At 39.0% G+C, this 22979-nt stretch overlaps 1 protein-coding gene and 2 non-coding genes across 3 annotated transcripts; 1 reads left to right on the forward strand and 2 right to left on the reverse strand.

The window, feature by feature from the left end:
• Positions 1-332: 332 nt before the first annotated feature.
• LOC130942665 (small nucleolar RNA R71) lies at positions 333-440 on the forward strand. The gene has a single exon (XR_009071229.1). It is a non-coding gene; the product is annotated as a small nucleolar RNA R71 (small nucleolar RNA).
• Positions 441-9084: 8644 nt separating this feature from the next.
• On the reverse strand, positions 9085-9188 carry LOC130942932 (small nucleolar RNA R71). Its single transcript, XR_009071476.1, has one exon. It is a non-coding gene; the product is annotated as a small nucleolar RNA R71 (small nucleolar RNA).
• Positions 9189-19645: 10457 nt separating this feature from the next.
• On the reverse strand, positions 19646-20350 carry LOC130939728 (uncharacterized). The gene has a single exon (XM_057867815.1). The coding sequence runs from the start codon at positions 20348-20350 to the stop codon at positions 19646-19648; it is 705 nt and encodes a 234-aa protein (XP_057723798.1).
• Positions 20351-22979: the final 2629 nt, after the last annotated feature.

Below are 22979 nucleotides of genomic sequence, written 5' to 3' on the forward strand. Positions count from 1 at the left end.
GATGAAGCATCCTTAGTACTGCTTGGTGCATTTTGCATTCCAGACAGACTTTGAGAAATCAAATTGACTTGTTGAGTCAATATCTTGTTCTGAGCCAATATGGCATTCAGAGTATCAATCTCAAGAACTCCTTTCTTCTGATTAGTCCCATTGTTCACAGGATTCCTTTCAGAAGTGTACATGAATTGGTTATTTGCAACCATTTCAATTAGCTCTTGAGCTTCTGTAAGCGTCTTCTTCAGATGAAGAGATCCTCCAGCAGAGCTATCCAAAGACATCTTGGATAGTTCAGAGAGACCATCATAGAAAATACCTATGATGCTCCATTCAGAAAGCATGTCTGAGGGACACTTTCTGATTAATTGTTTGTATCTTTCCCAAGCTTCATAGAGGGATTCTCCATCCTTCTGTCTGAAGGTTTGGACTTCCACTCTAAGCTTACTCCATTTCTGAGGTGGAAAGAATTTTGCCAAGAAGGCATTGACTAGCTTTTCCCAAGAGTCCAGGCTTTCTTTAGGTTGTGAGTCCAACCATATTCTAGCTCTGTCTCTTACAGCAAAAGGGAATAGCATCAGTCTGTAGACCTCAGGGTCAACCCCATTAGTCTTGACTGTGTCACAGATTTGCAAGAACTCAGCTAAAAATTGATGAGGATCTTCCATTGGAAGTCCATGGAACTTGCAATTCTGTTGCATTAGAGAAACTAATTGAGGTTTAAGCTCAAAGTTGTTTGCTCCAATGACAGGGATAGAGATGCTTCTCCCATAGAAGTCGGGAGTAGGTGCAGTAAAGTCACCCAGCACCTTCCTTGCATTGTTTGCATTGTTGTTGTTTTCGGCTGCCATGTCTTCTTCTTCTTTGAAGAATTCGGTTAGGTCCTCTACAGAGAGTTGTGCCTTAGCTTCTCTTAGCTTTCGCTTCAAGGTCCTTTCAGGTTCAGGGTCAGCTTCAACAAGAATGCCTTTGTCTCTGCTCCTGCTCATATGAAAGAGAAGAGAAAATGTGGAGTCCTCTATGTCACAGTATAGAGATTCCTTGAGGTGTCAGAAGAAAAGAAAAATGGAAGACGGAGGTAGAAAATTCGAACTTATCAAAGAAGATGGAGTTCGAATTTTGCATTAAGGGATAGTGTTAGTCCATGAATAGAAGGATGTGAGAAGAAGGGAAGTAATTTTCGAAAATTAAGTAAAAGATTTTAAAAATATTTTGAAAAACACTAATTGATTTTCGAAAAATAAAAGTGGGAAAGAAATCAAGTGATTTTTGAAAAAGATTTTGAAATTAGAAATCAAAAAGATTTGATTGAAAACTATTTTGAAAAAGATGTGGTTAAGAAGATATGATTGGTTTTTTAAAAAGATATGGTTGAGAAGATATGATTTGAAAACAATTTTTAAAAAGATTTTATTTGAAAACAATTTTAAAAAGATTTGATTTTAAAAATTAATGACTTGCCTAACAAGAAAAGATATGATTCAAACATTAAACCTTTCTCAACAGAAAAGGCAACATACTTGAAATGTTCAATCAAATCATTAATTGTTAGCAAGTATCTTTGAAAAAGGAAAGAAATTGATTTTGAAAACATATGATTGAAAAGATAAGATTTGAAAAAGATTTGATTTTGAAAAACTTTGAAAACTTGAAAAAAAAATTGATTTGAAAAACAAAATCTTCCCCCTTGTGCCATCCTGGCGTTAAACGCTCAGAATGGTGCACATTCTGGCGTTTAACGCCCAAACTACTACCCTTTTGGGCGTTAAACGCCCAGCCAGGTACCCTGGCTGGCGTTTAAACGCCAGTCTGTCTTCTTCACTGGGCATTTTTGAATGCCCAGCTTTTTCTGTGTGATTCCTCTGCAGTATGTTCTGAATCTTCAATTCTCTGTATTATTGACTTGAAAAGACACAAATTAAAAATATTTTTGGATTTTTTAATAATCAAAATGCAACTAAAATCAAATAACAATGCATGCAAGACACCAAACTTAGCAGTTTGTATCCTACTGACACTAATGAGAATGCATATGAGATACACAAAACACTCAAGTAAATGGAATTCAAAGATCAAAACAAGAAAATCATCAAGAACAACTTGAAAATTAATGAAGACACATGCATAAATTCGAAAAATGCAAGAAGAACAGAAACATGCAATTGACACCAAACTTAAAATGAGACACTAGACTTAAACAAGAAATATTTTTGGTTTTTATGATTTTGTAATTTTTTTTTTGGATTTTTCGAAAATTAAGAAGAAAATAAAGGTATCAAAATTCTTAATGAGAATTCCAGGAATCATGCAATGTTAGTCTAAAGCTTTAGTCTAAAGGAATTAGACATAGCTAGCCAAGCTTCAGCAGGACATTGCATTCAAGAGCTAAATTGATGATGATCAATCAGCTTTGGTGATGATAAGAACATCACCTTGAAACACTAGAATTCATTCTTAAGAACTCTGAAAAAAAAATACCTAATCTAAGCAACAAGATGAACCGTCAGTTGTCCATACACAAACAATCCCCGGCAACGGCGCCAAAAACTTGGTGCACGAAATTGTGATCACTACAACTTCGCACAACTAACCAGCAAGTGCACTGGGTCGTCCAAGTAATACCTTACGTGAGTAAGGGTCGATCCCACGGAGATTGTTGGTATGAAGCAAGCTATGGTCACCTTGTAAATCTCAGTCAGGCAGACTCAAATGGGTATAGTGATAAACGAATAAAGCATAAAGATAAAGATAGAGATACTTATGTATATCATTGGTGAGAGCTTCAGACAAGCGAATGAAGATGCCTTCCCTTCCGTCTCTCTGCTTTCCTACAGTCTTCATCCAATCCTTCTTACTCCTTTCTATGGCAAGCTTATGCAAGGGTTTCACCGTTGTCAGTGGCTACCTCCCATCCTCTCATTGGAAATGTTCAACGCACCCTGTCACGGCACGGCTATCCATCTGTCGGTTCTCAATCAGGCCGGAATAGAATCCAGTGATTCTTTTGCGTCTGTCACTAACGCCCCGCCCTCAGGAGTTTGAAGCACGTCACAGTCATTCAATCATTGAATCCTACTCAGAATACCACAGACAAGGTTAGACCTTCCGGATTCTCTTGAATGCCGCCATCAGTTCTCGCCTATACCACGAAGATTCCGGTTAAAGAATCCAAGAGATAAACACTAGAGCCTTGTTGCTTTGTAGAACAGAGTGGTTGTCAGTCACTTTGTTCATAGGGGAGAATGATGATGAGTGTCACGGATCATCACATTCATCAAGTTGAAGAACAAGTGATATCTTGGACAAAGAACAAGCGGAATTGAATAGAAGAACAATAGTAATTGCATTAATACTCGAGGTACAGCAGAGCTCCACACCTTAATCTATGGTGTGTAGAAACTCCACCGTTGAAAATACATAAGAACAAGGTCTAGGCATGGCCGTGAGGCCAGCCCCCAATGATCTAAGAACTAGATGTCCGAAGATGAAAAATACAATAGTAAAAGGTCCTACTTATAGAAAACTAGTAGCCTAGGGTGTACAGAGATGAGTAAATGACATAAAAATCCACTTCCGGGCCCACTTGGTGTGTGCTTGGGCTGAGCAATGAAGCATTTTCTTGTAGAGACTCTTCTTGGAGTTAAACGCCAGCTTTTATGCCAGTTTGGGCGTTTAACTCCCATTTAGGTGCCAGTTCCGGCGTTTAACGCTGGAATTTCTGTAGGTGACTTTGAACGCCGGTTTGGGCCATTAAATCTTGGGCAAAGTATGGACTATCATATATTGCTGGAAAGCCCAGGATGTCTACTTTCCAACACCGTTGAGAGCGCGCCAATTGGGCTTCTGTAGCTCCAGAAAATCCACTTCAAGTGCAGGGAGGTCAGAATCCAACAGCATCTGCAGTCCTTTTGAGTCTCTGAATCAGATTTTTGCTCAGGTCCCTCAATTTCAGCCAGAAAATACCTGAAATCACAGAAAAACACACAAACTCATAGTAAAGTCCAGAAAAGTGAATTTTAACTAAAAACTAATAAAAATATACTAAGAACTCAACTAAAACTACTAAAAACATACTAAAAACAATGCCAAAAAGCGTACAAATTATCCGCTCATCACAAACCATGGCAAGTTAAGGATTATTTCAAAGCATTCAAAATCACCCATCCAACAATGGGATTTTATATCAAAAGTTTCTCGGCAGAGTCCCAAGTCTTTAGGGAAGGTCAACCTATATCAATTCCTTAAAATTCATTGAAACTCTTAAAATCATAGATTTCTCGGTTCAAGTAAATAAAACTGAATCTACTATAAAACCGGCCATACAAAATCACAAGTTCCAACCCAGTCCAAAAATCAACTCATTTGAAACGGAACCGGTTCATTTAAATCAAACCACTTTCAGGTTTCTTTTTTGAACCCATTTTTCTAACTCTTCCAAAATGCCTCAACCTTGATTAATCAATCAAAAGTCTACATTCCTTTAAAATCACTAAAAGCTCCTTTTTATATTGAAATCAATATTAGGGCGTCATTCTTTCCTTCAGTGATTCAAACTGTATAAATAGTTCATTTCTAAATAAGCCGAACTCAACGCATAAAGTTCAGTAAATAAATTAAGCTTGAAAACATAAATATTCTCTTAATAAATCAAATAATACAATTTCTAAAATCCAACCCTTTTTAAATAACTTTACAAACAAGTGTAGGAGTTTTGTAGAAATTTCGGCAGCACCTCCCCTAAAACTTGGACTTTTGCCACCCGGTTCGGGTCGCAACTAAACCATTTCTCATTCCTTTTCAACAGCTCAAAATCAGAAATCAATTTAAAGCAAGCTAAATCCAACAATCGCCTCAGTGGCGTACCTCAAGGATACCATTTCAAAATCAACTTAATATCAATCGATATAACTCATTTTCAAAGCTTTAAAGAAATGGTTCAATAACAAATCATTTGTCCAAAACCAAATCAATTAAAATAAACCAGGCTGAATCCAAAAGTGTATTCGACTTTTCGAATCATCAAAACAATTAACTCAAATCAAATCAATCCTCAACGGATTAAACTCAGATTCAAATCTTTAAAGAATCAACTTCAAACATTACATTTCACAAAGCCGCACAACAATTCAGCCCAATCAACATCCATAATCATTCGAGTCAATCAAATAATACATAAGGCAGATACAATCACTAAATACACAATATCTCACATCAGTATCCATATGTAATAATTCCAATACATAAAACATAGTTTTGGAAAGCGCCCCTACCTCAAAACGCAAACTATAACCCCAAACGCGTTAACTGACTCCTTTTTGCTCAGCCCAAAATCACCGGTCAACCAAAATCCTGGCTTTGCTTGCTCTCTCAAAAGCAGAAACAGCTACAAACGGCACAAGGAAACCGGATTCTAACTCCTAAAACCATTAACAGTACAATTACTTTGTTACACGGAAAAGAACACTAATGCAGGGCTTTCGAAACAGAAACACTCACTGTATTAACGAAATAAAGCAGCCGCAACATCAAATCGGCCTGGCAGCAGCTCCATCAATAACTTTTGGGCGACTGCAGCAACATTTAGTAACTACAGCATTCTAAGAATTCAAAAAGGACCAAAGCCAAAAACAAAATCCTTACCACAACCAAGGAGTGACTGACCCCCAGTGACGGCATCTCTAGCGGTGTTTCTGGCGGCAACAAGACTGCTCCCGGCGGCCAGGACAGCGGCAGGGCTTCTCTCTCCTTCGGCAGCAACAACAATTGTGTCTTTCAACAACCACCGACCTCCGTCATTAGCTACAGAATCTCAAGCTAGGCAACGCGGAGCAATAGATCAGCAGCACCGTCGGCCAAGGTGCGGTGGTGGAGACGCCCTCAACCGCGGTTAAACGCGGCGGCTGTGGAAGCTCGACGGTGGCTGGCTCTGTGACGAGGATGACGGCGCAGTGACGGCGCGACAGCGGTGACACGACAAGTGATGCCAAGGCATCTTAGGCTAGTTTCACTAGCATTTTTCTGTTAGTTTTAGTTGTTTTATGCATTTTCTTGAGCTTAAAGTAACCAAGAATGGTTAAATGAATAACAAAGCAATGAACCATCCAAACAGTATGATTTTGATGCAAATTCCATGAGTTTTTAGTTATATTACTTGAATGCTATGAATGGAAGATTTCTCATGAAATTTTGCAAGACTTTGATGCAGTTGTTTGGATGACTTCAGGGAAGAAGAGGCTAGGCAAGGAAGCAACAAAATCAATAAAGGAAGCTTGAATATCACATGTGGAGTTTAAGTTCCAGTTTAAGCTTAAACTGGAACTTAAACTGCCAAGCCATATAATGCTGGGAACTATCAGTGGCGTTTAAGCTCCAGTTTAAGCTTAAACTGGAGCTTAAACGCCAAAATCATGAAAGCTGAGGAAAAGCTGAAAGTGGCGTTTAACCTCCAGTTTAACCTTAAACTGGAAGTTAAACGCCAGAAATGAGAAATGCACCAGGGAGCCATTTCCACGTTTAAGCTCCAGTTTAACCTTAAACTGGAGCTTAAACGTGTTCGACCAAAATTCTCCTCCAGGGTTGCTTTCTTCATTTCCACGTTTAAGCTCCAGTTTAAGCTTAAACTGGAGCTTAAACGTGTTCGACCATTCCACACTCCAGGGTTACTTTCTTCCATTTCCACGTTTAAGCTTCAGTTTAACCTTAAACTGAAGCTTAAACGTGTTCGACTACTTTACCCTCCAGGGTTGCTTTCTTCCATTTCCACGTTTAAGCTTCAGTTTAACCTTAAACTGAAGCTTAAACGTGCTTGAGTTATACCACCTCCAGGAGTGTCCAACGTTTAAGTTCCAGTTTAAGCATAAACTGGAACTTAAACGTGCTTCCACAAAAGGCATCACTGGAAGTGTCTGGCGTTTAAGTTGCAGTTTAAGCTTAAACTGCAACTTAAACACCACTATTTGAAAAGGTTTCTGGGCCAAAGATATTGCAGTTTTAAGTTAGCATTTGAGCACAAACATTAACTTAAACGTACTCTGGTATGAAACCCAATTGAATATCATGGTTTATGGGATTGGGCCTGAAGAATTGATGAGTCTGGAATTTCAATTTGTTGAGTCATGTGTCATTACTTGATTATCACTAAGTTGGCTCAATGAATGTTACAGAATTGGATCAGCAGCCTCATCAGGATTATGGATCATAAACCCAAAGCAAAAGGAAATCAGGGAAAGGCCTCAAAGCCCAAGAAACACAACAGAAGCTCAATTTAGAAAGTGTATAAATAGGATAGAATTTAAGTTAGTTAGAGGACTTTGGATCATTTTTCTAGTTTTCATACTTTTTGTAATTGAATTCAGAGCTATGACTCACTAAACCCCCTTTCATTGGGTTAGGGAGCTCTATTGTAATTCAATGAATCAATAATAGTTTTTATCTTCTTCTTCAATCTTTTCTCTTGAATTTTTGTTAGAAAGCTTCTCGATCTAATTCCATTGGTTAGTTGTCTTGGGAAAGAAACTATCCATAATTGGAATCCTTCGGAACCTTGGGAAAGGAATGGAGGATTCATGCTAGAGAAGCTTTCTCACAGTGAATTGGATTGGGGTTTGGATGGATATTGTGACATGTAATCCTACCAAATTGTGGTTCATGAAACTGTGTGGTATAATCAGTGATCGAGCATCATCTCTTCTTATGAACATTTAAACCAAGGGATTGGGAATTTGTTTGTTTTTAGAGAGAATTGGTGAGCCAAGGGATTGGGATCCAATCATATAAGATTGCCAAGAAAAATTCAATGAACGCATTGGTTGAGGAAGGGATAAAATGTTTTGATTCGGAGATCTCAATATCTCCTGAAACCCAATGAATTCCCCATTTCTGATCTACCACTTTCTCTTTACATTCTGCAATTAAATTCATGCAATCACCCCGATCCCTTTTTAATTTCAGCAATTTAGCTTCTCGCTCTTTAATTCATGCAATTTAAGATTCCGCAATTTCAATTTCTTGCCATTTACGTTTCCCGCCAATTTTACATTCCGCAATTCTCATCTAAATCTTGATTCCGCTCAACTAGAACACACTTCTAATCCGAATTGCTCACTCAACCAATCCTTGTGGGATTCGACCTCACTCTATTGTGAGTTTTTACTTGACGATAACCGGTGCACTTGCCGGAAGGAATTTTTGCCGATCGTGCAATTTCCTAAAATCGTAGCATCAAGTTTATGGCGCCGTTGCCGGGGATTGGTTTTCGATTGACAATTCTCAAATTGGAAGTTAACTAGATTGAGCATTTTTCTTGTTTTGTTAATTCAGTTCAAGTTACTTGTTGAATTTTAATTTCTGCACTCTGTTACTTGCTTTTTTTCTTTATGCCTTTAAATTCAAGCAACTAACTCACTGACTCACTAACTATTTGAATTAATTCCTCAACTGCTCTAACCATACTCTTCCATTAACCAAGAGTAGTTCACTTGTTTGTTGCCTGTGCTGTGTTCTTGTATGACAGGTAGGAGAGGAGAGACATCAACTCCTCCATATCCCGAACCAGAGAGGACCCTTCATAAACTTAGAAGGGAAGCAAGAGGGAAGAGAGTACTGGGAGAAGAAGAATCTGAAGGAGAATCTGAGGACAATTTTGAGGAAGCTCTAGATCTCAACATGGATAGAGAAGTTCACAACCATGAGAGAGCTTATGGAAACAATGCCATTCCCGAGAGGAGGGTTCTTGGTTCATACATAAACCCAACCTCTGGGAATTGTGGTAGCAGCATTCAGAAACCACCCATTCAGGCCAACAATTTTGAACTCAAACCACAGCTAATATCACTGGTGGAGAATCATTGTTCATTTGGTGGGAGTGCTAATGAAGATCCAAACCAACATCTCACAAAATTTCTGAGAATTTGCGACACTGTGAAGTCTAATGGAGTCCAGGAAGATGCCTATAAACTGCTCTTGTTCCCATTTTCACTTAGGGACAAGGCAGCTAAGTGGCTGGAATCATTCCCAAGGGGGAGCCTAACAACCTGGGATGAGGTGGAAAGCAAGTTTCTGGCACGTTTCTACCCCCCACAAAAGGTCAATAGGCTTCGATCTGAGGTTCAGACTTTTAGACAACAAGATGGTGAAACTCTCTACGAGGCATGGGAGAGGTTCAAGGATTTGACAAGGAAATGCCCACCAGACATGTTCCATGACTGGGTGCAATTGCATATTTTCTATGATGGACTTTCTTATGAATCAAGGAAGGCTATAGACCATTCATCAGGAGGTTCATTGAACAGGAAAAAGACTGTGGAAGAAGCCATTGAAGTGATTGAGACAGTGGCTGAGAATGAGTACTACTATGCTTTAGAGAGACACAACACTAAGGGAGTCATGGAGCTGAACCATGTTGATACAATTCTAGCCCAAAACAAGGTGTTTGCCAAGCAACTAGCAGAGCTCACCAGGAAATTAGAAACAAATCAAGTGGCTGCAATACACACACAAGATCAAGAGGAGGTAAGCACTGAAGGAGGTGATTGGGAAGAGGCCAACTATGTGGGAAATCAACAAAGGCAACCATATGATCCACATTCCAACACTTACAACCCAGGTTGGAAAAACCACCCAAACTTTGGGTGGGGAAACCAGCAAACCCAACCACAAAACCACAAACCTTACAACCCCAACCAACATAACAATTCCACATACCAAAACTCCAACCAAAGATCATACCAAGCCACACAAAATACTTACTCCCAACCACCATATCATGGCCAAAATAATCAACCTGCCCAACCTAATCTGAACCAACAATTTCAAGATCAATTAAACAAGATAGAAGGAATGCTTACAAACATGGGTCAGGACATAAGTGAGTTGAAAAGCTTTAGGGATGATGTGAGATCTACCTTAAGGAACCATGGTGAAAAACTCAAGAGGATAGAGTCTCGAGTAGGAGAGCTATCTCAACAGGCCCCCAAGTCAACTGCAGTATTCCCTAGTGACACAGAAAAGAATCCTAAAGGGGAACTAAAGGGAGTGAGATGGGAAGAATGCAAGGCCATCACCATATTGAAGGAAGTCTCAGAAGAAGAAGGAATCAGACCCTCAGAACAGGAGCCAGAAATCTTGAAGGAAGGTGTGGAAGAAGCTAAGCAGGAAAGTGAAACTGAGCAAGCCAAGGAACTGCAAAATAAAGGCATGCTGGAAACATACCAACCAAAAGCACCATTTCCTCAGAGGTTAGGAGGAGGTGAAAAAGGGAAAACATATTCAAGGTTTTTAGAGACATTTAAGTCTCTCCATATCAATATTCCCTTTCTTGAGATTCTCCAGCAGATGCCTACACATATCAAGTATTTGAAGGAATTGCTGAGAAAGAAAAGAGTTTTGAAGGGAGGACAAACTGTAATAATGAACAAAGAATGCAGTGCCCTCATCAAGAAGGACATAGTCTCTAAGAAAACAGACCCAGGAAGTTTTCATATCCCCTGCATCATAGGGGAAACAAAAATTGACAGAGGATTCTGTGATCTAGGAGCTAGCATAAATGTGATGCCTCTGACTCTTATGAAGAGGCTACAACTGAATGAGGTGAGATCCACTGATGTAATCATACAACTGGCTGACAAAACTCAGAAGCAAGCTGAAGGGGTAGTTGAGAATGTGCTGGTGAAAGTGGGAAATTATTTCTTCCCCACAGACTTTGTCATTTTGGACATGGAGGAAAGCTACCTACACCCTATCATTCTGGGAAGGCCATTTCTAGCCACTGCTAGAGCGCTCATAGATGTAGAACAAGGAGAGCTAATTTTGAGAATACATGATGAACAGCTCATTTTCCATGTTTTCAAACCTGCATCTGAGCCTGAACCAGAACCTGAAAAGCCTAAGGATGATAGTAGCCATCTGTGTTTGGAGGAAAGCAACCCAGCAGCTGAAACTCTGAAACAGTCCTTGGAAGGCAAACAAGAATTGCAAGAGTTAAAGCCACAAGAATCAATAGAAACAGCTCAGAAGGATCCTCCTGGCATAAGGGTCAATGAAGAAATCCTCAAGAGAGAGGGAAGAATTGTAAAGAAATTGCCAAGAGGGTGGAGAAACAAGAAAATTCCCACTGAAGGTTTCTCTCCGGGAGATAAAATGATATCAAGTCATTATCTGCCAATCCCACCTGGCCTCAAAACCATTCCTTCCCAGCTCCCTCAAGTGTTCACAATCAGGAAAGTTCGTTCTATGGAACATTTAGAAATCATGAAGGAATCAAATGGGGACGTTTTCATAGTGAGAGGAGAGGACATCAAGCACTACAATCCACCCTAACAAGGGACAACCGTCAAGCTAATGACGTTAAAGAAGCGCTTGTTGGGAGGCAACCCAACCTGAGGTAATACTCCTTTGCTGTTTCTTTTATTTGTTTCAATAAAAAGGTGAAGTAGTTTATGTGCATTGCAAAGAATTAAGTTTGGTGTTTCACACCAAACAATGAATTCGTGGATCAATAATTCAAAGGGGAATGTGTGACTCTATGTTTGGTGTTCTACCATACAGATCAACTGAACACAACAACCTTTGAATTATATGAAAGGAACAACCATTCTAAGCAATCACAGAAATGCTTAAAATCCTTAGCAGCAACTTCACTCCAAGGAGAATTCAAGGATTCAAAGAGCAGAGGAGTAAGTAGGAGACTAAGTTTGGTGTTCACACACCAACTTAAGACTCAGACACTTGCCCATACATAGTTGAGCTAACCACTCAAGTGCTTGAGAAGCAAGCAACTTCATCACTCTTTGCAGGAAAGGAAACAAGGATCTTAGAAAGAACATGAAGCAACAACTAGGAGAAGAAGGAGAAATCAAATTGTTTCCTGGCAACAAAGAGAAAACAAGAAATTTCACAAGGTGGTGTTGTTCCTTGACCATTCTTTAAAAGGAAAACAAAAGCATGCTTGTTCTGGTTTAAACTGTAATTGTTGAATCTTTCTGGAATGTGAAGTTTTTAGTATGAGTGTTGGTTTACTGCTTTGAATAAAGTGAATGCCTAGATGTTTGGATATAACTTCACCTTCTTAAACAAATGCTTGCCATGCTTGTTCTATTTCCAAAAATAAAAGAAAAGTTTGAACAAAAGTAACTTGGCTCAATTAGTGACAAATCAAGTAGAATTAAGTGGTGGTATGCATGCTTGATTGTTTAGTCAGATCACTGGAAATTGAATGTAGAATTATCATTTTTGTGTAGAAGTTTAAATACTGTCTATGGATCTTGATGAATAAATGTCTTTGGCCATGAAAAAGAAAGAAAAAGAAGAAGAAAAAGCCACTGAAAAAGGGCAACCAAAAAGCAAAAAAAAATTGAGAAAATAAGCTAGGCACCAATGGTTTGAACTTCTGAGACAAATGCCTGTGGTGTTTATGTATTAAGGATATGCTTGGATGAATAGGTTCTGAGGAGTGTTTCAACACTTGGTAACTTGGGTTAACTAACCCGGGATTATCAACCAAAAGTCCATTATCAAGAGCAACCTAAATACAAAACATTTAGTCACACAAAGAGGTGCTGGGCACCAATGTCTCAAGAAGAAATGTGAACTAAAATGCCTGTAGTGGATATGTGTAGTGCACTGATAAGAAAAAGAAAATGCCAAAGGCTTGTGCAACACATGACACTGAGCAAACAAGGAGCAAAGGAGCTCTAAGAAAAAAGAAAAACAAAGAAGAGAAAAGTGCCAAGGACATAAGAATAACAAGAGGCCATAGCAGTGTTTAATGGATGCAGTGAAAAAGTGATAATCTTGCCTGATAAGAATGAAAAAGTGATGCTGCAACTTTCTGCATAAAACCCTTCTGATGAACTTCAAATGCTTGCTAATATAGCCAATGTAATTGCTTTCTGTTTCATACTTTCTTCTCAAATAACTCAGAACTTGCTTAGGGACAAGCAAGTTTTAAGTTTGGTGTTGTGTGATGCCAAGGCATCTTAGGCTAGTTTCACTAGCATTTTTCTGTTAGTTTTAGTTGTTTTATGCATTTTCTTGAGCTTAAAGTAACCAAGAATGGTTAAATGAATAACAAAGCAATGAACCATCCAAACAGTATGATTTTGATGCAAATTCCATGAGTTTTTAGTTATATTACTTGAATGCTATGAATGGAAGATTTCTCATGAAATTTTGCAAGACTTTGATGCAGTTGTTTGGATGACTTCAGGGAAGAAGAGGCTAGGCAAGGAAGCAACAAAATCAATAAAAGAAGCTTGAATATCACATGTGGAGTTTAAGTTCCAGTTTAAGCTTAAACTGGAACTTAAACTGCCAAGCCATATAATGCTGGGAACTATCAGTGGCGTTTAAGCTCCAGTTTAAGCTTAAACTGGAGCTTAAACGCCAAAATCATGAAAGCTGAGGAAAAGCTGAAAGTGGCGTTTAACCTCCAGTTTAACCTTAAACTGGAAGTTAAACGCCAGAAATGAGAAATGCGCCAGGGAGCCATTTCCACGTTTAAGCTCCAGTTTAACCTTAAACTGGAGCTTAAACGTGTTCGACCAAAATTCTCCTCCAGGGTTGCTTTCTTCATTTCCACGTTTAAGCTCCAGTTTAAGCTTAAACTGGAGCTTAAATGTGTTCGACCATTCCACACTCCAGGGTTGCTTTCTTCCATTTCCACGTTTAAGCTTCAGTTTAACCTTAAACTGAAGCTTAAACGTGTTCGACTACTTTACCCTCCAGGGTTGCTTTCTTCCATTTCCACGTTTAAGCTTCAGTTTAACCTTAAACTGAAGCTTAAACGTGCTTGAGTTATACCACCTCCAGGAGTGTCCAACGTTTAAGTTCCACTTTAAGCTTAAACTGGAACTTAAACGTGCTTCCACAAAAGGCATCACTAGAAGTGTCTGGCGTTTAAGTTGCAGTTTAAGCTTAAACTGCAACTTAAACACCACTATTTGAAAAGGTTTCTGGGCCAAAGATATTGCAGTTTTAAGTTAGCATTTGAGCACAAACATTAACTTAAACGTACTCTGGTATGAAACCCAATTGAATATCATGGTTTATGGGATTGGGCCTGAAGAATTGATGAGTCTGGAATTTCAATTTGTTGAGTCATGTGTCATTACTTGATTATCACTAAGTTGGCTCAATGAATGTTACAGAATTGGATCAGCAGCCTCATCAGGATTATGGATCATAAACCCAAAGCAAAAGAAAATTAGGGAAAGGCCTCAAAGCCCAAGAAACACAACAGAAGCTCAATTTAGTTGGGAATTTGTTTGTTTTTAGAGAGAATTGGTGAGCCAAGGGATTGGGATCCAATCATATAAGATTGCCAAGCAAAATTCAATGAACGCATTGGTTGAGGAAGGGATAAAAATGTTTTGATTCGGAGATCTCAATATCTCCTGAAACCCAATGAATTCCCCATTTCTGATCTACCACTTTCTCTTTACATTCTGCAATTAAATTCATGCAATCACCCCGATCCCTTTTTAATTTCAGCAATTTAGCTTCTCGCTCTTTAATTCATGCAATTTAAGATTCCGCAATTTCAATTTCTTGCCATTTACGTTTCCCGCCAATTTTACATTCCGCAATTCTCATCTAAATCTTGATTCCGCTCAACTAGAACACACTTCTAATCCGAATTGCTCACTCAACCAATCCTTGTGGGATTCGACCTCACTCTATTGTGAGTTTTTACTTGACGATAACCGGTGCACTTGCTGGAAGGAATTTTTTCCGATCGTGCAATTTCCTAAAATCGTAGCATCAACAAGCTGGTCGGCGACGAGGAGAACGGCGAAGGCCCCACGCTCGGCGACGGTGACAGGCGGTGATGGCTTCCCCGCGGTGGCTCCCTTTCGCGCATCTTCTTTGTCTCTGCGCGCGAGTTCGGCGGTGGCGAGGCAGTAAGGCGCGGCGGTCTTCTCCCTCGGTCAGGTGACGGCGCGATGGCGGCAGAGTGTGACGGTAGTGAGGCCTCATCTCCCTCCTTCGCGTCACTCTCTCTTCTCATTCAGACCTCCCCTCCCCTTTGTTAGCGACGGCGGCGACGGTGGCAGTGGCACCTACCGCGCCGCCTCCCTCTTCTCCCCTCTCCCCTGATTCCGCAAAACCCCTCCCCTGCTTCCCCCTTCTTTTCTTTCCTTCAATTAATTTACAGCTGCTGCTGTTGTGGCATTAGGTACCTTAGTGTGTATCGGGTCAGGGGAACCGGGTTACCGGGTAGGGTTTTTCTGGGTTAGGGTTTCATTTTAAAAAATTAGGGTTAAGGGTATTTTAGTAATTTCACTTAAAATAGGGATAATATAGTAATTGAAATCCAATTTAAATCCAACACTATTTGTATATAGAAAAATACTATTTACTCATCAATTTCACAAATTATTTTCAATAAAATGCCCAAATCTAAAAATTAGAAATGGTATACTTAATTTCTTCATTTTCCAAAATAGCAGTAATAATATTTAAAGTATTATTTATCTAATTCAAATCATATAAAATCCTTATTATTTCATAACTACTAACTTTATAAATTTGAATATAGAAAATAACCCAACAATTGTGAAATTGGATAAAAATCATAACTTATCTCAAATCCAATAAATCAAAACTTGCCTTAATTATCTTTAATAAAATAATCTCTGAAATTAAGGCTATAAATAAATGTAGGATTTGAGACTTGATCATAATAAGACTTTTCAAATATTCTGGGTCTTACAATTTTATTAATTTTTTTGGATTTTTTTTTCGAAAATTTATTTTTTTGAAAAACAAAAACAAAGAAAAAATTTTTGAAAGATTTTTGAAAACTTTTTTTTTGAAAATAAAACAAGAAGAAAATCACCTAATCTGAGCAACAAGATGAACCGTTAGTTGTCCAAACTCAAACAATCCTCGGCAACGGCGCCAAAAACTTGGTGCACGAAATTGTGATCATCAACAATGGCTCCAATGACTTGGTGCTCTCAAACGTGAATCACACTTTGTCACAACTCCGCACAACTAACCAGCAAGTGCACTGGGTCGTCCAAGTAATAAACCTTACGTGAGTAAGGGTCGATCCCACGGAGATTGTTGGTATGAAGCAAGCTATGGTAATCTTGTAAATCTCGGTTAGGCGGATTTAAATGATTATATTGGAGTTCGAAAATAATAATAAATAAAACATAAAATAAAGATAGGAATACTTATGTAAATCATTGGCGGGAATTTCAGATAAGTATATGGAGATGCTTTATCCCTGTTGAATCTCTGTAACATACTGCTTTCTTACTTTCAATCCTTCTTACTCCTTTCCATGGCAAGCTGTATGTAGGGCATCACTGTTGTCAATGGCTACATCCCATCCTCTCAGTGAAAAAGGTCCAAATGCTCTTGTCACAGCACGGCTAATCATCTGTCGGTTCTCGATCATGTCGGAATAGAATCCATTGATTCTTTTGCGTTTGTCATCACGCCCAACAATCGCGAGTTTGAAGCTCGTCACAGTCATTCAATCCCTGAATCCTACTCGGAATACCACAGACAAGGTTTAGACTTTCTGGATTCTCATGAATGCCGCCATCAATTCTAGCTTATACCACAAAGATTCTGATCAAGGAATCCAAGAGATATGCGTTCGGTCTAGGGTAGAACGGAAGCGGTTGTCAAGCACGCGCTCATAGGTGAGAATGATGATGAGTGTCACGGATCATCACATTCGTCATGTTGAAGTGCAACGAATATCTTAGAAGAGGAATAAGCTGAATTGAATAGAAAATAGTAGTAATTGCATTAAAACTCGAGGTACAGCAGAGCTCCACACCCTTAATCTATGGTGTGTAGAAACTCCACTGTTGAAAATACATAAGTGATAGTCCAGGCATGGCCGAGAGGCCAGCCTCCAAAACGTGATCAATAGTCTCCTAAGATGAACAATAGATTAAAACTGAGACCAAAGATGTCTAATACAATGGTAAAGTGTCCTATTTATACTAGACTAAATACTAGGGTTTACAGAAGTAAGTAATTGATGCAAAAATCTACTTCCGGGGCCCACTTGGTGTGTGCTTGGGATGAGCTTGAGCTTTACATGTGCAGAAGCTTCTTTTGGAGTTAAATGCCAGTTGTAACGTGTTTTTGGCATTTAACTCTGGTTTGTGACGTGTTTCTGGCATTTGACACCAGAATACAACATGAAACTAGCGTTGAATGCCAGTTTGCATCATCTAAACTTGAATAAAGTATGGACTACTATATATTGCTGGAAAGATCTGGATGTCTACTTTCCAACGCCATTCAGAGCGTACCCTTTGGAGTTCTGTAGCTCCAGAAAATTTATTTCGAGTACAGGAAGGTCAGAATCCAACAGCATCAGTAGTCCTTTGTCAGCCTTCTATCAGAGTTTTGCTCAGGTCCCTCAATTTTAACCAGAAAATACCTGAAATCATAGAAAAACACACAAACTCATAGTAAAGTCCAAAAATGTGAATTTAGCATAAAACCAATGAAAACATCCCTAAAAGTAGCTAGATCCTACTAAAAACTACCTAAAAATAATGCCAAAAAGCGTATAAATTATCCGCTCATCAGCTTCCACCCACTTCGAGACATATTCTACTGCTACAAGTATGTATTTGAAAGAATATAAGAATGGAAAGGGGCCCATAAAATCTATTCCCCATAGATCAAAGAGTTCTACTTCTAAGATGTAGTTCTGAGGCATCTCATTCCTTCTTGTTAGTCCTCCAGCTCTTTGGCACTCATTGCATTGATGAACAAACTCTCTAGCATCTTTGAAGATGGTTGGCCAATAAAATCCACTTTGAAGTACTTTGGCTACTGTTCTTTCTGGTCCAAAGTGTCCACCATAGGCTGAACCATGACAATGCCATAGTATGTCCCTCATTTCACTCTCAGGAACACATTTTCTAATCATTCCATTTGGACACCTCTTAAATAAGAATGGTTTATCCCATAAGAACTTCTTGGCTTCATTGTGCAGCTTCTTCACTTGTTGCTTGGTGAATTCTTGAGGGATCTTCCTTCCAACCTTGTAGTTTGCAATGTCTACAAACCATGGAGCTTGTTGGATTTGTAGGAGGTGTTCATCTGGAAAGCTTTCATTCACTAAGTGTGGACCTTGATTAGCTTCTTGTGATATTCTGGACAAATGGTCTGCTACTTGGTTTTCAACCCCTTTCCTATCTCTCACTTCAATATCAAACTCTTGTAGCAGCAGCACCCACCTAATAAGCCTTGGTTTGAATCCTGTTTAGACATTAGATACTTGAGAGCAGCATGATCAGTATACACTATAACCTTTGAACCAATCAAGTATTGTCTAAATTTATAAAATGCATATACAATTGCCAAAAGCTCTTTCTTAGTGGTGGTATAATTTTTCTGTGCTTCATTTAACACCTTGCTAGTATAATATATAACATGGTGCAGCTTGTCTTTCTTTTGCCCCAATACAGCACCAATTGCAAAGTCACTTGCATCACACATAAGTTCAAAAGGTAATTCCCAATCAGGGGGTGTGATAATTGGTGCTATAATGAGTTTTCTCTTTAAAGTTTCAAAGGCATGCTTGCAATTGTCATCAAAGATGAAATGACTATCAATCATTAGCAAATTGCTCAATGGTTTTGCTATTTTTGAAAAATCATTGATGAACCTCCTGTAAAAACTAGAATGCCCAAGAAAACTCCTTACTGCTTTCACATTAACAGGTATAGGAAGCCTTTCAATGATTTCTATTTTAGCTTTGTCAACTTCTATACCTTTGCTTGAAACTTTATGCCCAAGAACTATCCCTTCAGGAACCATGAAATGACATTTCTCCCAATTCAATACTAGGTTAGTTTCTTGGCATCTTTTCAAAACAAGAGTTTAATGATGCAAGCAAGGGTTAAATGAATTGCCAAAGATAGAAAAATCATGCATGAAGAATTCTAAAAATTTTTCCACCATGTCAGAGAAAATGGAAAGCATACACCTTTGGAAGGTGGCTAGGGCATTGCATAGCCCAAATGGCATCCTTCTGTAGGCAAAAAATCCAAATGGACATGTGAAGGAGGTCTTTTCTTGGTCCTTGGGATCCACCACTATTTGATTATACCTGGAATACCCATTCAGGAAGCAATAATAAGCATGGCCTACCAATCTTTCCAACATCTGATCAATGAAGGGGAGAGGGAAGTGATCTTTCTTGTAGCATCATTCAGTCTTCTATAATCTATGCACATCCCCATCCAGTCACTATCCTTGTAGGAATTAACTCATTCATCTCATTGGAGATGACTGTCATTCCTCCCTTCTTTGGTACAACTTGAACTGGACTCACCCATGAGCTGTCAGAGATTGGAAAGATTATCCCAGCATTCCATAGCTTCATCACTTTTTTTTGAACCACCTCCTTCATGGTTCGGTTAAGTCTTCTTTGGGGTTGAACCATAGGCTTTAAATCTTCCTCCAATAGAATTTTATGCATACAAATGGCAGGGTTGTTGCCTTTGATATCCTCAATTGTCCAACCCAAGGCTGTCTTGTGAGCTTTTAACACTTCAATCAGTTTTGTTTCTTCTTCCATGTTCAAGGAGGAGTTTATGATCACTGGCAGGGCCTCTGCTTCTCCAAGAAACAGGTATTTGAGATGAGGGGAAAGAGGCTTTAACTCTTATTTTGGCTTCTCCTTTTCCTTGACTTTAATGGCGATCTCCACCACTCCCTCTTCTATGAACTCTTGTTCCACCTCTATTTCCTCTTCTTGTTCCCCCTGGTTGTCATCTTCCAGTAGCTCCTCCTCCACTTCTTCTATCATCTCCACTCTCATATGCCTTTGCTTCTCAAGAGGGTATTGCATGGCTTTGAAGACATTGATGATCATCTTTTCATCATGCACCCTGAGTGTCATCTCCCCTTTCTCCACATCAATGATGGCTCTTGCTGTTGCTAAGAAAGGACGTCCCAATATAATTGAACTGTGTCCCTCTTCTTCCATGTCCAGGATAACAAAGTCAGCAGGGAAAATGAACTCTCCAATCTTCACTAATAAATTTTCCACAACCCCATTTGGTATCTTGTGTGATCTCTCAGCCATTTGGAGTGACATCCTGGTAGGCTTGACTTTCTCTATTGCAAGCTTCTTCATTAGTGAGAGGGACATCAAATTGATGCTAGCTCCTAAGTCACAGAGAGCTTTATCCAATATTATATTACCTATAGTACAGGATAGGATGAAGCTTCCTGGATCTTTGAGCTTTGGAGGAAGGCCTCTTTGGATGACAGCACTGCATTCTTGTGTTAGAATTACCGTCTCCTTCTCATTCCAACTCCTTTTCTTGTTGATGAGCTCTTTGAGGAATTTTACATATAGAGGCATTTGTTCTAGAGATTCAGCAAGTGGAATATTGATCTCTAGCTTCTTGAATACCTCTAAGAACTTAGGGAATTGTTGGTCTTTGATCTCCTTGTTAAACCTTTGAGGGTATGGCAAAGGAGGAGTATAAGTCTTCACTAACTTCCTCTATTCTTGTGATGGCTCCTCCATTATTTGCTTCTCCTTCTTTGAAGTTTGAGGTTCTTCTTTTTCCTTGAGCCTTTCTTGGTTCTTTTCTTCAATTGTCACTTGCTCTTTACTGCTGGTCTTGTTATCCTCTGTTGGATTTTTGGTGGCCTCTTTGTCATTCACCAAAGTTTTTTCACTCCTCAATTGGATTACCTTGCATTCTTCTTTAGGATTAGGAATGGTATCACTTGGGAGTGAACTAGTTGGTCTTTCAATTATTGCTTTCTTGGACAATTGACCAATTTACCTTTCCAAGTTTCTCATTGAGGCTTCATGATTCTTGCTGGTCATCTTCTGATGCTTCATCATCTTTTTCATCAGTATCTCCAAGTTAGAGATCCTTTGAGACTTTGGGGGTGGTTGTGGTTGGTTATAGGATGTGGTTGAGGGTGGATGATAGTTATTTTGGTTAGTGAATGAATTGTTAGGTGGATAGTGGTTGGGTTGAGGTTGGTTATTTTGTGGTTTTCTGTACTGGTTTTGGTTAGTATTTTGATGGTTTTGGTGGTTTTTATTTCTTGGGTTATTTTGATTTGAGTTTTTTTGCCATGATTTCTGGTTTTGATTGTCTCCCCATCTCATGTTTGGGTGGTTTCTCCAGGAATAGTTGTAAGTATCTCTATGGAAGTCATTTGATCCAGAACCTTGGTTGTGCACATATTGAACTTGTTCCTACTGCTGATCTTCTTGGTTTTCTTTATTTTTCCCCTATGTGGCTGATGGTTGACTTGTATTCACTGCTGCAACATGGAGGCCATCAATCCTCTTAGCCATCATCTCCATTTGCTGCTGGATTTGTTGTTGCATCACCTTGTTTTGAGCTAAAATAGTGTCCACACCTTCAAGCTCCAATACACATTTCCTTTGAGTTGGTTGGCATTGCCTCTGATGACTATAGAAGTATTGGTTATTTGTTACAGTGTCAATGAGATTTTTAGCCTCCTCAGTTGTCTTCATGAGTTGTACTGAGCCTCCAGCAGAGTAATCAAGCGCTTCTATCCCATTCACTGAACATTTCTGGTGGGCACTTCCTGATTAGAGCTTTGTATCTCTCCTATGCCTCATACAATGACTCTCCATCCATCTGAGTGAATGTTTGGACCTATGTTTTGAGTCTGATGATCCTTTGGAGAGGATAGAACTTGGCTAAGAACTTGTTCACTAGATCTTCCCAATTGTTGATGCTATCTCTTGGAAATGACTCCAACCATTAAGTAGCTTTGTCTCTCAAGGAAAATGGAAACAGCAACAATTTGTAAATGTCAGGATGCACATCATTGGTTTTTACTGTGTCACATATCCTCAGAAAGGTGGATAAGTGTTGGTTTTCAATTCAAAATTGTTTGCATTGACATTGGGAGTAAGGATGCTACTCCCACAGTGCCTTGGATTAGGAAAAGTATAAGAAGCCAAGACTCTCCTCTGGGGTTGACCATTGTTGTTGGCTACTCCCACTGGTGGATTTGTTAGATTCTCCTCCATTTCTTGGTATTTTTCTTCAGAAGCTTCTTCAGCAATGACCCCCTTTCCTTTGGCTTCCCTTCTCAATCTTCGAAGAGTCCTCTCATCATGATCACCAGAGGTGGAGACCTCTCTCCTTGCTTCTGTCATACAACCTAAACAACAAGAAACACACAGAAAACCAGAAAACAAGAGCAATTCACTTTACTGCTAGAGTGAGGTTATGGTTAGCTTAAACAAAAATTCAAACAGTTAGTGTGCTTGTCAGAAACAAAGAAAAAGAAAAGAAAAAGTGCTTAATCTAGATTATCACCCTACTTAATCATTGTCAATCTAAATCAATCCCCGGCAACGGCGCCAAAAACTTGATGAGGGAAAAACGATTCCACACAAACTCACCGGTAAGTGTACCGGGTCGCATCAAGTAGTAATTACTCACAAGAGTGAAGTCGATCCCATAGAGATTGATGGATTGAGCAATTTTAGTTAGGTGATGAATTTAGTTAAGCAAATATTTGATAATTTGAGTGAATTTTGATTAACAGAAGCTAAATCGCATGTAAATGAAAGGGAGAGGGGAAATTGACAGAATCTAAAGTGCAGAAAGAGTAAATTGCATGAAACTTAGATTGCAAGAAAGTAAATGAGATGAAACTTAAATTGCAAGAAATGTAAATTGCAGAAACATAAAGTGTAAGAAATGTAAATTACTGAATCTAAATTGCTGAGAAATGTAAATTGCTTGAAGAGTAAAAGGATTTGGGTACTGGGATTCAGAATTTAACAAGAAATTGCAAGTTAAGGAAGATCAGAGAGCTCTGAGATGAAGAAATTCTGCTCAGTAGCCAACAGAATTGTAAAATTTCTTGAAGAATAAAAAAAAAAACAGCAAGAAAACTTGAATCACTTATGAAATCCTACGGAGGAATTAAAGATCGAAGAAGAGAAATGAGATTAGACAGCAGATCTAGATCTCAATTAC

The sequence above is a fragment of the Arachis stenosperma genome, chromosome 7 (assembly GCF_014773155.1).
Source record: "Arachis stenosperma cultivar V10309 chromosome 7, arast.V10309.gnm1.PFL2, whole genome shotgun sequence".
Taxonomy (NCBI): domain Eukaryota; kingdom Viridiplantae; phylum Streptophyta; class Magnoliopsida; order Fabales; family Fabaceae; genus Arachis; species Arachis stenosperma.

Excerpts from the sequence above, each read along its gene's own strand:
- LOC130939728 (XM_057867815.1), bottom strand. The coding sequence starts at position 20,350 with ATGCCTCTATATGTAAAATTCCTCAAAGAGCTCATCAACAAGAAAAGG.